This window comes from Zeus faber (assembly GCF_960531495.2).
Source record: "Zeus faber genome assembly, chromosome: 12".
NCBI lineage: Eukaryota > Metazoa > Chordata > Actinopteri > Zeiformes > Zeidae > Zeus > Zeus faber.
In genome coordinates this window covers 14,503,525-14,518,044 of record NC_137196.1, presented here as the reverse complement: position 1 = coordinate 14,518,044, position 14,520 = coordinate 14,503,525, and the positions used below count along the sequence as shown (strand labels likewise).

The 14,520-nt window shown below is 47.3% G+C and overlaps 1 protein-coding gene across 2 annotated transcripts; it reads left to right on the top strand.

Annotated features, from left to right (window-relative positions):
* kctd1 (potassium channel tetramerization domain containing 1) lies at nt 1-14,307 on the top strand. 2 transcript variants are annotated; one of them, XM_080011571.1, is made up of 5 exons: nt 1-215; nt 6,169-6,347; nt 7,670-7,814; nt 9,652-9,957; nt 12,682-14,307. In XM_080011571.1, exons 2-5 carry the CDS (start codon nt 6,184-6,186, stop codon nt 12,841-12,843), a joined length of 777 nt encoding a protein of 258 aa, XP_079867697.1. In that variant the 5' UTR covers nt 1-215; nt 6,169-6,183; the 3' UTR covers nt 12,844-14,307. The 2 variants fall into 2 exon arrangements, with proteins under 2 accessions (XP_079867697.1, XP_079867696.1); XM_080011570.1 differs by having other exon boundaries at nt 6,139-6,347.
* Nucleotides 14,308-14,520: the final 213 nt, after the last annotated feature.

Sequence of the window (14,520 nt, the reverse complement as noted above, 5' to 3'; positions counted from 1 at the left end):
CAGAGACATGAGCTAATTGTATCCTGATCTTTGCCTGGAGGGGGTTTCTCAGCCCCGGAGCCAAGTGCTCTCCGGATTCTCTTCTGTCTACCTTAGCCCGGCTATTGCGTTTCTCACCGGTGCGGGGAAAGGAGGCAGATCGGGAAGGGGGGGGAAAAGAAAAAAGGTGGATTTTAAAAAAAAACAACGAAAAACGAAAGAAAACAAACACACAGGTAAGCAGAGATTTATGTTCTGGTTTTGCTGCTATTTCCGAGCTTTGGGTAGAGAACGGGACGGGCGCAGCCGCTTTTACGCATGTGCCAAACTGGAGCCGGTGCGGCGTTCTGCGCGGACATATTTAACCATTTCCTGGTTATTCCGCACTTGCGAGTCCTGCCGCACGATTTAACGCATGCGAGCGGAGGCGAAAAGCGAGGTTGTTTTGTCCCCCCCCCCCCCCCCCCCCCCTCCGCCGTCCCCGCAGTTCGGATTCGGCCGGAAAACACTCGGGGTCTCGTCCCCCCCCCCAAAAAAAAAACCAAACAAACCGCGCACTTGAGCGCCGCACGCGTTTTTTTGTTGTTGTTTTTTCCGCGTCCCCCGGGGTTGCGGAATAACTTCGCAAGTTGTCCGCCGTCTCCGCACCTATCTTTTCTTTCTTTAAAAAAAAAAAAAAAGCCGCCTTTCCACTTCCATTTCCTCACTGCCCCAGATCTCCCCGTGAAAGGCGCCATTGTGGAGACATTTTCTTTTTTTATTTCGCCCCCGGGGCTTTCCCCTCCTTTCTGGGGCGGGGGAGAGAGAGAGAGAGAGAGACAGGAGGCACCGCTTGTGTCTCTCACTCCGAGCCGGGCTCCGCAAACACAATCACATCTCTGTAAAGAAAACCTGGAACCGAGGTCCCAAAAGAGCGTCTCCAGCAGACTTTCCAAATTAAAGTCCGGGGCGTGTGTCGATTGAAAAACGGAGAGATCGCGTATTGCTTTCAAAGTTTGACCATACAAGTGCAGCATACTTGGGGGTTTGTTTGGTTGGTTTTTTTTGCGCAAGTTTGGATCATTTATATAACTGAATCGAATAACAACAATAATGATGGTGGATCAAACGGATATTTATACGAACGAATCATAACAATTGCGTAGAAATAATTTCAAGCAACGTTTAAATCAACCTGGACTCGTGTAATAGGTTGTGGTAAATCTATCAGGAAGGGAAACGACACCGTCGCAGATCCAGGACCGGCTTGAGCTGAATGCGTGCAATCTGCGGACGCGCCGCTCGGTGGCGCTGTAGCGACAAAGGGATTTCAGGACCGTCTGTCGCGTTGATGTGCAGTGTTGTAATTATCCCTGTCAAAATGGGCTGTAGGTCAGTTGACACAATGACATAAAAGTGAGACTCTTGTGGGTGGCATAAAAGAGTGTTGCCAAATTGGTCAACTTTGAAAAGAAGACCAGGGTGTGATTCCAGTTTGAATCTATCAAAAACAAACACTATTGACTCCCACGGAGTTTCTCATTTCCCGATCTAGTGGCACACCCGCGCGGAAGCGGGATTTCTCAAGACGGAACTAACGGAGCAAATAATATTGTTACCGTTGACTAAATACTTTATAGGTCGTGGTCTGTTCCCAGGGTAAACGTCCTATCTTAAGTAATCAAAACATTGCTCCTGAGCTGTGGCGAGAAATTGAGGATTGAGTAGTTGTTAAATCATCATTACTTTCATCAGGATTCATAGTTGTAATGATTATTATTATTTATCTTTGAGAAAAGACGTCCTTCTGGTCAACCAGAAACCAGTGTCATGCCAGATCATGACGTAATGACCATTAGCATCCACCTCACCTACACCTCAGAACTATATCTATATCCATATCTACTCTATATCTCTATGTATGGACATTCAAACCCAATAGCCTTCAGCAGATCATCCAGATCATGGTAATATCAATCTGCCTGAATGTTCACGCTCTGATCTGAAATGCTAATTGTGTCCAGTGTAATATGTCAAAACACACAACAGTAGCATTATGGGATGGACATTTGGAAAGTACATGCTGATTCCAACCCAAATATATCATTTTGCGTCCTGTCAGTAGAAAGCCATTCGGGGCCAGCTCCTTTTTTTTTTTATTATTTCATGGCTGGTTAGTCGATGGTGTATATGTATACGATGTTAAGGGGGCTGTTGTGGGTCTGGGGTCTGTGTTAGGCTTGTTAAAATGTCTGAAAATAATTGGGGGGGGAGACCTCAGCTGCTCAACGCAGAGGAGTTCGAAACTTAGTTTAATGAAACTGAGAATTCAGGGACACGCGGAAATGACATGAAAAAAAAAAACGCCTCAGGCCCAAATTCGGTACACCCCTCTGTCACAACTTTCAAAACGGCAACAGGTAGAAAAGAAGCGGGCAGACACTGTGGAGCTTCTTTTTTTTTATAGCCCAGATGGAACTTTTTTTTTTTATGCACATTAAACAAGTGCCTTGAAATGCTGGGAGCAGCTTGCCAGCGTTTCGAGTCGTGGGCCGCTGAGCGCTGTGGGAAAGTAATATCGACGTCGTCAACAACCCACTAGCGTCCGGTGGATAACATGAGAATAAGAGTACGTTCCCTCCTGTCGCTGACTGAGTGCGACGGCGCGATATAGCAACCGGGCTCTGTCCGCACCCCACACCACGCCACCCCACCGACTCCGCCCATCCCCACCCCAGCTCTGCCGCGCTCCCACTCCTCACACTTTCACACAATTTTCCATAATGCCTTACAGATTTTACACTCAATCCACCTTTTGCGATGACAAGGCTTTGAGGAAATCCAATTCCGCCGAGCTGTTTTCAGAACTTCCTCTTCACAGGCAGACTCGCTCACACACACACACACACACGCACACACGCACGCACACCGCCATCTCCACAAATTAGTCAAGGAACAAATTACCTGCATTTTGAGTGTGATCCCACGCACTTTGCCGGCTGCCTTACACAGGTCCCCTTTTGAAGAGCAGCCATGTGATTTCTCTCTCTTTTCGCCCTGCGGGCCCCTTTGCCTTCTGCAAGGGATTCTGGAGTTGAATTTTAAAACTATGCACGGCTGCTGCCTGCTCTTATCAGCGTGTGCACAAACGGCATGCAAATCACGGCAGGATCACACACCGCAGTGGAGGCCTGCACTCAAAGGCAGGCTTAATTGCTAATTGGGTATCTAGGTGTGAAGCTCACACTGCCAATGAGAGGTGGGAATGTGGATGTTTTAAGGCCAGCGGTTGAAGCTAATTAATTTCAATGTGAATGTTATTAAAAAATTGTGGATACCCTGCGTTTTCTAAGAAAAAAAACAAAAAAAAAAACAGCCCCAGAGAGCGTTTGCAACAATATACTTTCCGAGCGCGGACCCGCCACATTGCGGTCCGGGATTTGTTTTCCCCGTGATGATGTGTTGTTTATGAGGTGGTCAACCAGAGGAGTTGGAATTTGACTGGTTTATAATTTGTACGTGTCCGTCTTCCCTCCAGAGGCAAAGCCACACATGCATCCTGAAGAATTTTAAATAGATCGATTTAAAGGGGCAAAAGCTGCTTTTCACCATGGGGAATAATTTTGGTACATAACCATGATTATTCTAACCGTAGATAAGTGGTTGTTGTTTAATTTGTTGATGCATTTGGTTCAGAGTCAGTGAATGGATAGGTTTTTCTAAAAAGTTTTAGACTTTTATCTTAGCCCATTGACTTATGCCTTGTATATACTAAAGAACTTGCGCTAAGATTTTTGAGTCCCAGACAAATTTTCAAGATCCCGTTTGGAGCCCAGACAGACCCGTGGGGGATTCCTCCTGGTTGAAACATCTGGTAATGTCTGACCCCCTGTCAGACATCAGTCTTATATAGTGTGAAACACCACAACGACTCCAAGGCACCCGATCACAAGACAGACACGCGTGCAATGTGGGCAGTACAGCGATCTGACACATTTTGAAAGTCCTGTGGTGTGTAGGAGCTATAAGGGCATCACAAGGAAAGCTCTCGTCTTAAGGGTTGTTTAGAGCCCAAAACAATTGTGATCGGGGTGGTTTGATCCCGTCTAGGGTCTCTGCTCCTGTAGTGTGTACTACGATCCCAAGATGTGCGATTCCTGTCCCTGCTGAATCCTATAGTGTGTGTACTACTAGGATGGGTGGTGGGGGGTTGCATTTCTTTACATTTGAGATGCTATCTTTGGAAAGTAAAACAAGACGTACAAGATGTCTTACCAAGAAAATAAATTGTGAATTGTGTTGTTTCTTATTGGAGTTGGCAATGTGTGCCGTTTACACCGGTGTTTGGCGCGGAGCGGGGCTGGTGAATAAAGTCTTGACTGCTTTGACACGCGCCGATAAGTGAAACCAAATAGATAACAATAGATAAGGGACTGGACCTGCTGCCTTTAAAGGGGCAGAGGGCGTGCAATCCCATGTTACAAATGAGCTCAGATCCAAATCATTGTGTGAAATAAGGGTGCTGTGAACTGTGTGGGGTTTTTTTTTTTTTGGGGGGGGGGGTTGATTTTAGGGGCTGGATGGGGCTGGTGAATTAAATTGTGACTCCTTTAACAAGTGCATGAGTGAGACCAACAGTCCGTCCATAAGATAACACCCGGGCACACCGGACCCCCTCCCCCCCCTCCCCCAAGGGGGCAGGGGCCATCCGTGTAGAATGCATGGTCCAAATGAGCTCAGATCCCAAAATCCGACCATCATTCGGTTGAGAAATAAAGGGGACTCTCTGCGACTGCACATACCTGCCACTGAAAGCAGCGACAGCCCTACAGCCCCGCAGGCGATGCAGCGCTCCTGTCGTTGCGGGGCTTTGACTTTCTCCCAGCACATTGCGCACATCGCTCGGTGCGGCAGCCACGGCGCGGAGCCCGATCCCCCAAAACCCCGCGGACTCCGGACCCAGGACTGGAACGACCCCCCCTCTTCCCCCTCCGGAACGCTCCGCGCGTCTTATTTGCTAAGCCCGTAGTTCTGATCTGGAGGAGATGGACGACACGGACATCATGGACTTAACGCATCAGAAGACGAGGAAGCGACCGCGTCCGATCGGTTGCGCGTCGGACGAGTCGGTGCGCGCCGCCGCCGCCGCCGCGCTGAAGCGCGTCCCGCTGCGCGCCGCGGAGCGCAGGGAGAGCGAGCTGTTCCTCTCGGGGAGAGGCGACCCCAGCCCCGCAGCGGCTCTCCGGCAAAATGACCACCCCTCCGTCGCCTCCTCTCCGACCACGGTGATGCCAGCGCAGGTAACAAAAACAGGAGGGGGCAAAAAAAAAGGAATCAATGAGTCGGGGTTCATGGTTCGAACCGAACCTGCAGGAGAAGTGTGGAAGTGGACCATGCGCTTTCACTCGGAGGTTTCACTTAGGATGTGTGATGCGAGATAAAGGTGTGTTTTTGTGGTTTAAAGTTATCGCTGTAAAAAGCGTTGTTTATTTGTATTGTTTATTATAATAACCCTGGGCTGTGGGGCTGAATCCGGGAAAAATACATTTATTTGAGAATTTGTGATTTGCACGTGAGACACCCCCCCCCCCCCCCCCCAAAAAAAAAAAAAAAAGATCTACTTGGTCCCAAACTTGGTCTTTGCTTGGAAAGGGGGAAAAAAAAGTCCATTTGTACTGGAGGCGTTTCTGGTGAGATTGTCTGCTAATTGTGTTTTTAGGTTAGGGGAGACAATTCCTCTCCAATCCTATTACGTTATTCAAATCTCAACTGATTATTGCTCATTTGCAACGACTTGCCAGATTGATGCACCGAATTAATTTAGCTTCGGAGATGATTGCCCACAGGTATATGGAGGAGTTGTGGATGAGGGCAACATCCAGGTCAAGGTCAGGCTGCTGTTACTTTGGAGTGACAAATCTTCCGGTTAGACCACCCCCCCCCCCCCCCTGAGTGGGGAACTCTGGGAACGTGTCACAGCAGAGAAAACTCAATATGCACCACAAACAGCATCAGATGTGTCATCCGTGCAGCCTCCTAAAGGTTGAATAGATCCACGTTTCCAATGCTCTTCATTCATCGGCACATCCCAGTATCCGCTCGTCGCTCGAAATAAATCCATATTAACCATCCATGGCTTGATTGTGAGTCCAACATGTTTTACCTATATTCACTTATCAGTGTCTTCTCCCCGTCCTGATGTGGTGGCAGGATAACCGCTCCAGCATGTCCAGGCCCATGATCACCCGGTCGCCAGCCTCTCCGCTGAGCAACCAGGGCATCCCGGCGCCCGCGCAGCTCACCAAGTCCAACGCCCCCGTGCACATTGACGTGGGCGGGCACATGTACACCAGCAGCCTGGCCACGCTCACAAAGTACCCGGAGTCCAGGTGAGTCAAGAGAAACCGGCGCAATGTGATTTATAGTAAAGTTCTCTCAGATTAATTCAGCGATGCCGCTCGGGCCAAATGTGTTTGATCCCTCGCCGTTTGATTCGATCCTCCGACCGCACCATCAATCGCCAGTTATCTTCCTGTCACCAAAAAACAAAACACCGAGAATGGAATTCCCCTGTGGGTTCGGCCACAATTAAGATTGATTCCAAAAAGGAAATTATTCTCAAAATCGAGATTTCTCCGAGGGCGATTACAAAATGGCTTCTCGCATTTCGCAGCCGCACAGTTGTTTAGGAGCGGTAAACAATTTGCACGGGGGGCTTCACGTCCAGAATGCCGAGCGCAGACAAAAGCAACTCAGTTATTCTGACAGATGTCACAGCGGCAGCAAAGGGCCAAAGGGCGCAGGGCCATCTGGAGGCTGGGAGGCCTCACTACCGCCCGGGGCCCCGGCCCCGAAGCCCGGCCGCGCAGCCCCGCCCGGGGCTCCTTCCCACCAGCTGGCCCCGATCTCTCCAGTAGACTGCCTGTGTTTGTTGTTTTGTTTGTTTGTTTGTTTGTTTCTTTCTTTCTTTCTTTCTTTCTTTCTTTCTTTCATAATGTCTTTCTTTACTTCCTTCCTCGTTTCTGTCTGGATGATGGGTGCTCAGGTTCAGTAATGCTGGTGTGTTTGGGTTAAGTTGTGAGGAAAAGTTCTCAACTTCTCAGAACCCACTCAGATTGGCGACATCACACCTCTGCCCAAGATCTAGCCTTGAATATTTTATATCGTTGTATTTATATCAGTGGTTCTCAAGCTGTTGTCCGGGGACCCCCCCAGGGGGTCCCCCCCAGGCACTTTCCAGGGGGTACCCAGCATAACGATCCATACTTAACTTTCACCATTGTTTTCATTTGCAAGACGTTAGCACCATTAGAGAACGTACAATAATGACAGTTGTGGTCCTAGTTTCGCTGTTATCTCACATCTTAAGTACTTTTAAGTAATTTCCCCCTGGGTTTATTAAAGTATTTCTGATTCTGAATCTGGTTCTGATCTTCACGATGAAATCTCATCCAGTGGGGTCCATGGCCTCGCGAATGTCAAAGTGAGGCCCCTCGATGGGGACAAGGTTGAGAACCACTGCTCTACAGGGGTGCCGTAAACCAGGAGTTGACATGACATTCATGAATAAAAAATGTGATTCTGCTGCACGTAAACAAAATAATTTGTCCCCCAAATATAAAGCAACATGTCTTTCTCCTCCGCCTCCACCCCTCTCACCCCCTCCCATCTCTGCCCCCCCGATCCCCCCCCCCCCCCTTGCTGTGGGTAGAATCGGTCGTCTCTTTGATGGCACAGAGCCCATAGTGCTGGACAGCCTGAAGCAGCACTACTTCATTGACAGGGATGGACATATGTTCCGCTACATCCTCAACTTCCTCAGGACGTCCAAGCTCCTCATCCCAGACGACTTCAAAGTGAGTGGATGTGGAGAGCCATACCGGAACCTGAAACATCCCATCAGCCAGTCAGCATTCCTACAACTTGGCACACACAAAGAATGCCAAGGCCACAGAATATGGCCTCGGCCGGTCTCCGGGCCCTTCCCGAGGAAGGAGGCAGACTCATTTGGCTTTTCCCAAACAACGCTCCGTCACCAGGGAATCTTCTTGTACACTTGTGGTTTTTTTTAAGGGGCTAAAGACGACAAACATAACAAAACAAACGAGGGATGCCTGAACGGCGTCCGTGGCCACGCTGTAAGAAATCGGGTTTTTTTAGCCTCCCGGCGACTCTCACTCTACGTGATACGTCGGCATTCTGTTTCTTTTCACCCTTTGTGTGTCATTTAGGCCGCAATTACTAAAACCCGCCCCTAGGAGAAAACAAATAATCACGTTATCTGATGGACTGTCCAGTGTCCACCGCGCGAGTCCATCAGCGGAAACTGTGTCAGCTAAAATAAGCAGAAGACGTAAGACGCGCTGCCGGTTCAGAACGAGGACACGCTTCCCGAATGTGGTTGATTTTGAAAAGGGGGGAGCTCGGGCAAAAAAATTAAGAGGCGTGGTGTGATGTGATATAGGCCCCGCGGCCATGTGGGTGAGAGAGCTGCTACTTTATACCACAGACCCCGGCGTCGGGTGTCGCACCGCATCTCCTCTGCTCTGCATCTTGGTAATATTGCTGAATAGTCTGTATAGTAACTCACAATTGGCTTCTTAAAACAATTTTGGAGATTATTCTTATATATATATATACAGTATAAATGGAAAAAATATATATATATATATATATATATATATATATATATATATATATATATATATATATATAACTCACTCATTTGACCAATAAATACATTTTGTTATTCACTATAACTATCAATTCATCCCTATTGTTTTTCCAAGGAGCTTCTGTGCGAACACCTAATATTTCATATAGCTCCTACCTTTTCGCTCTTTACTCCTTAAAATTGGTTCAAACATTAACTTGAGTGAAACTTTGCAGACAGACTGGCAGAACTTCCAACCTACAAACCCCATTCGACATCTCAGACATGATGCTCTTAGGGCCCGGAGGCCAACTATTTATAGTTGTGTTATTTTTTTATTTTTTTTTGTCGGTTTGAGCGACACTTTAGACGAGGGCGGCTTTGTTCCCAACCCCCCCGTAACAAAAATGAAACATTTCTTCCCTTCGTTTTGTTTCACAGGGGGAGATTTTAACAAGGGGAATGTCTTTTCTTTTCTTCTTGCCAAGCCAACCTGGCCGATGCGTGGTTAAGATCGGTGCGTTGCTGAGCAGACAAGTGGCATTAATAGTCTGAAAGAATTAAACAAGAATGGTCGAAAGTGGAAAAAATTGCCAAATATTCAGAGAAAAGCCAAATGTACAAAATATATGTACAAACCTATTTTGTCTACAACCGCTTTATTAGTATTTAGCTCCCCACACGTGTCCATATTCAAATCAAAAAGTCAATTTTCTCTTTTAATAGATGTATTTATTCATTCCGTAAGGAAGTATCAAATACAATAAATGTTAAGGATGCACAAACACTATACTACTACTACTACAACCACTACTACTTCTACTACTACTACTACTACTAATAATAATAATAATAACAATAATAATAATAATGATGAAAATAATAATAATAATTATGATGATGATAATAATATTATTAATAACAATAATAATAATAATAATAACAATAACAATAATAATAATAAATAAGATAATGTTTTAAAAATTTAAAGACTGACTCCGAGCTAAACTAATCTAAGCGCTCTCCGTCGCCCCCTGCAGGACTACAGCCTGCTGTACGAGGAGGCGCGCTACTTCCAGCTGCTGCCGCTGCTGTCCGAGCTGGACCGCTGGCGCCAGGACCGCGAGCTGGGCCGCGTGTCGCGCCCCTGCCAGTGCCTGGTGGTGCGCGTGGCGCCCGACCTGGGCGAGCGCATCACGCTGAGCGGCGACAAGGCCCTCATCGAGGACGTCTTTCCCGAGATCGGCGACGTCATGTGCAACTCGGTCAACGCCGGCTGGAACCACGACTCCACGCACGTCATCCGCTTCCCGCTCAACGGCTACTGCCACCTCAACTCCGTGCAGGTAAAACAGGGAACGTTGCTTCCACACCCCGGGGAGGCGGGGGGCGATGACTGACTGGGTCTGATGCTCAGATCTGATCTGATCACTCATCTAATCTGGCAATAAAAAGGAGCCCCTCCGGGCAGGGAAAGGTGTTCTTTGATGAATTCATCAAAGCGTGGATTTCGCCGAGGCTGTGACGATCTGTTGAGGTTCCGTCGTCCAACCGGAATGGAGGTTTCTAACTCCGTCCTCTGGAGCCGGCGGACGGCCGGCGTCGCTCGTTCCTAACGCCGACCAAGAATCTTAATAACCACCTTGAAAACCACCTTTTATGAGTAAGAAGGAGATTAAACACAAGCTAAATAAGACAATAGCCATTACCCCCTCCCTCCCTCTTTTTGGTTTTCAGATCAGGTAGAATGGCCGCCACTTAAAAAGACATCTAGCCGCCACGCGGTTGGTTTTGGGGAACCACATTATGTTCGGACTCTTCTTTTATTGCGTTTCTATATCCCTCGAGGAGGAAGACGTACGATTAGAGCCCGTTTTTAAGCGCCCACGTTTCTCCAGGCCGTCGAGGCCCGGGCGCGCGGAAGAAAAAGTGAGAGCGGTAGGATTATGTAAGAAAAGTGCTGGAAAGGCGTCATCTGTTGGGGAGATGGTGAACGTACCCCCCCCCCCCCCAAGAGCGGATAGCCGATACATTGCGTTCGGTAGAAATTCACGTGTCTCCAAACGGGACGGGTGGCATCTCTACTTTCAATTCCGATTTTCCTCCATCAAGACACTTCTCAGTCGCTTGGTGAAGCCACGTCTCTACATTACGGTTTTCTCCCCCCGAGTCCTCGCCCTCATAACCAACGTGTACTCAGATGCATTTCCTGCATCATCTATTGATACCGGTCCAATCCGATCCGATAATAATATAGTCCAAAAAATCCTCAGGTCCACATCAATAAATCAACGGCGAGGGGGGCGTTATTGAAAAACGAGTTCTTTTGGACGGCGGCTCCCAGGTTTTCTTTTGTTTTTGTTTTTTTTTGTTTTGTTTTTTTCGGAGGATGTCGAATCTCTACCTCCCTCCCTTCCCCTAAACATGCAAACAAACCACCTCCACCACCACCACCGTTGTGTGAGTCGTGGAGAGAGAGAGAGAGAGGGAGAGAGAGAGAGAGAGAGGCGGGGGGGGGGGGCGTGAGCACGCTCCCTGGCAGGTTGTCCCCAGGCGGGGCCCATAATCCTGTTTGGTTATTAAAGCACGCCGGCGGTGGATGCTGTATCTGCGGCTAATGGAGGAAAGGCGGAGGGGTGGGGAGGGTGGGGGTAGAGCGAGCTGCCAGTGGAGAGGGGGGGGGCCTTTGTAGTTTTGGCGGAGGCTCATGCCCGGGGCTTGGTGGTGGGGGGGGGGGGGGGGGGGGGTTGGAGGGAGGGAGGGCGGGAGGTTGGGGGGGGGGGGGGGGGGGGGTGTTGCTTAGAAGCCCATACCGAGCCAAGTGGCGGAGAGAAAGCCCGGCCGCTCCCCGGGGGCCTCTTCGATGGAATGTGATCCTGCGGGCCCCCTGGACACGTCGGTAGATGTCTGCAAGGCTGTGGGAGCAGCAGCCGCCACATACACACACACACACGCGCACGCGCACATGCACGCGCACGAGCACACGCCCGCGCGCACACCGTGGAAACAACGGGTACAGATCCACGTTTTGGTTTCCATTCATCTGCATAATTTCGCACCGTCCTTCTCCTCCTCCTCCTCATCCAAATTCCTGTCAGAGCCCTTATGCCGGAGCTCAATGCCACGCACGCAATTACACCCCGACAACGCGCAGGAGGACAGCAGTTTGGGTTGAACTCCCGAGATCCACACCGACGGCGTTGCGCGGCGCTGTGCCATCGGTGTCAGCGCTTCCAGTTCCGTTCGTGGGGGCTGGGGGCGGGTTCCCTGACCCTCGAGTGGCTTTTGGTCCCTGTGGGGGGGCGGGGTTTGCCAGGATTCAAAGACAAACGGCGGCGAACGCATGTCTATATGTATTATGGAAAGGGGTTCTGGATTTTACAAGGATTTTGCTCATCTGCACACACACACACACGCACACAACACACACCACACAAACACATATACATACACACAACCCATGCAATAACTGGAGTAAACTGTGGAATGTATTGTAATAACACTGTAATGAGTATGCAATACATTTGACTATTAATGAAGTTAGGCTAGTCATACTGTAATAACACTATAATAACTTACACCAACCCATCTGTTAATAGCTGTGTCCATGCTGTTGTACACCTATTATTATTATTATTATTATTATTATTATTATTATTATTATTATTATAATTCATCATGTGCAGAAACAAGATAATATAAGATAAAATAGTGCCTTATTGAACGCCCATGGGGAAAATTCAGGATCTAACTGTATTCATATTTATAGTTATATCCAGTCAATCCTTACTACCACTCAACCCATCTCATACTATTATTTTTGTAATTGAACATGATGTATATTCTGGAAATATTATATATTGTATGTATATTGTATTTTTTTTGTCAGATTTGCAATTTTTTCTTTGTTCCACTCATCAACCTGTACACCCACAATGCACCAACCAAGTCCTTGTATATGAAAATGAACTTTTCCCATCACACAGATTCTTATTCTGACTATTCTCATCTCTCTCTCTCTCTCTCTCTCTCTCTCTCTCTCTCTCTCACCCCCCTCCTCTTCCTGCCAGGTCCTGGAGCGCCTGCAGCACCGCGGCTTCGAAATCGCCGGCTCGTGCGGCGGCGGCGTCGACTCGTCCCAGTTCAGCGAGTACGTCCTGCGGCGGGAGCTGCGGAGGCCGGGCCCCCGGACGCCCAACTCACACAGGATAAAGCAGGAGCAGCTGGACTAGGAAAGCCCTCCCGACCACCAGGGGGCGCTGGACTTTTTTTTTTTTGTTGTTGTTTTGTTTTGTTCCTGTGGCATAATGGACTATGGACTCCTTGACCTTGTTGATGTTTTTCTTTTTCTTTTTTTTTTTGTTTTTTTTTCTGTTTTATTTTTTATTTTTTAACTTGAGAAGAAAAAAAAAAAGTGCATCAGGAGATTTTTTTTTTTTTTTTTTTTTTTGCCATAAGAAGATACATTTGAAGAGACATTTGATTTCAAGGGCATCTGTGATTGTCTAATCCCCTGCCCCACCCTCCTCTGGGGAAAACCCCGGTTAAAAAAAACTGATTTATAATAAGCTGGATCCCCAAATATAGTTTGTTTTAAAACTTGGAACCTACATTAGGTTGAATTATGATTTTGTTTTGTTTTCCCACCACTCCAATGTAGAGGGTTCGAGGACTAGGGCCAGCGGGGATTCCTCTGATCCCTCTCCGTTAGCTCAAAGTTGACCAAAATAAGCCTAAATCAAATATTTTAACTCTGAATAAAACACGAGAAGAACGCATTTAGAATTATTTCAATGTTTTGGTTCACCATTTCAAAAAACGATTTTAAATACCAATACCAATTAGTTGGTTTTTACTTAAAGAAAAAACTTATTTTATGGGATAATGTTATGTTATTGAATATATTTCACACGTATTATCAACCAGATGTATGTCATAGACCGTTTTATACTCGGTAGATGAAAATAATTTAATAAATTATTAAACTTCACATTTTTTTAGGCCTCGTCCGCACGTATTATGGATATATCTGAAAGCGCAGCCGTGAGAACACGAGGAGCATGCGTTGTGAGCTTTTTCAGAATATTCATACAACACCGCACGGGCGCCGCTCCTAAAGTTGGGAAACACTTTTTCGCGGCAACACGACCGTCGTCGTCGACCCCCAAAAACGCCGCCTTCGTGCGGGCAGGAAAATACCACGTTTTCCAAAAGATAAAAAATAAAAATCCACATACGCATGGACCGGGGCTTAAAATGGAACGTGACCCGCGCAACCAAGCCCCCTGACCAATCACGGGACCCGGAACAAACTGGGTCAGAACCCGCGACAGTAACCACCTGTAAAGGCTACTACATGTCATTGTATACGTGTTTGTGTTGTTTTTTTTTCTTTTTTGTTTGTTTGTTTTTTTTATACATTGAAATCTTTTTAAACGCAGAACTGTTGCCTCAATACGACTGAAACAGGTCCAAGCTTGACCGCACCCATCCGGTTTTAAGATCAGATTCACCCATATGTCGATATGCAGTTGCATTTTGAAAAATAAAATATTTCTAACCAACGACTGAGTGACCCACACCTACGCTCCCTAGATTTGAGTAAAGAGGAATGTAGCGCACACACACACACACACACACACACACACACACACACACAACACACACACACGCGCACACACACGCACACACAAAAATGTGAAATAAATCTTGAACTAATGTTGTTATCGTGGCTTCCTCCTTCATTGTCTTGCATTGCTTTTGGAATTATTGTGGAAGCCTTTCTATCTACGGCATATAACAGAATCTTCACCTTTCTCACAGTGTTGCAAGATCAAAATTGCCAGGCTGCGCTAAGTCGTCCGATTTAGTTCAGTTTGCGCGTCTTGAATTATTAGTAGGCAATAATA

What these genes read in the sequence shown, in the direction of transcription:
- kctd1 (XM_080011570.1), top strand. Translation starts at nt 6,157, where the DNA reads ATGTGGTGGCAGGATAACCGCTCCAGCATGTCCAGGCCCATGATCACC. An exon ending in TCATCCCAGACGACTTCAAA is followed by an intron (nt 7,815 to 9,651) that starts GTGAGTGGATGT and finishes CGCCCCCTGCAG; the next exon opens with GACTACAGCCTGCTGTACGA. An exon ending in GCCACCTCAACTCCGTGCAG is followed by an intron (nt 9,958 to 12,681) that starts GTAAAACAGGGA and finishes TCTTCCTGCCAG; the next exon opens with GTCCTGGAGCGCCTGCAGCA.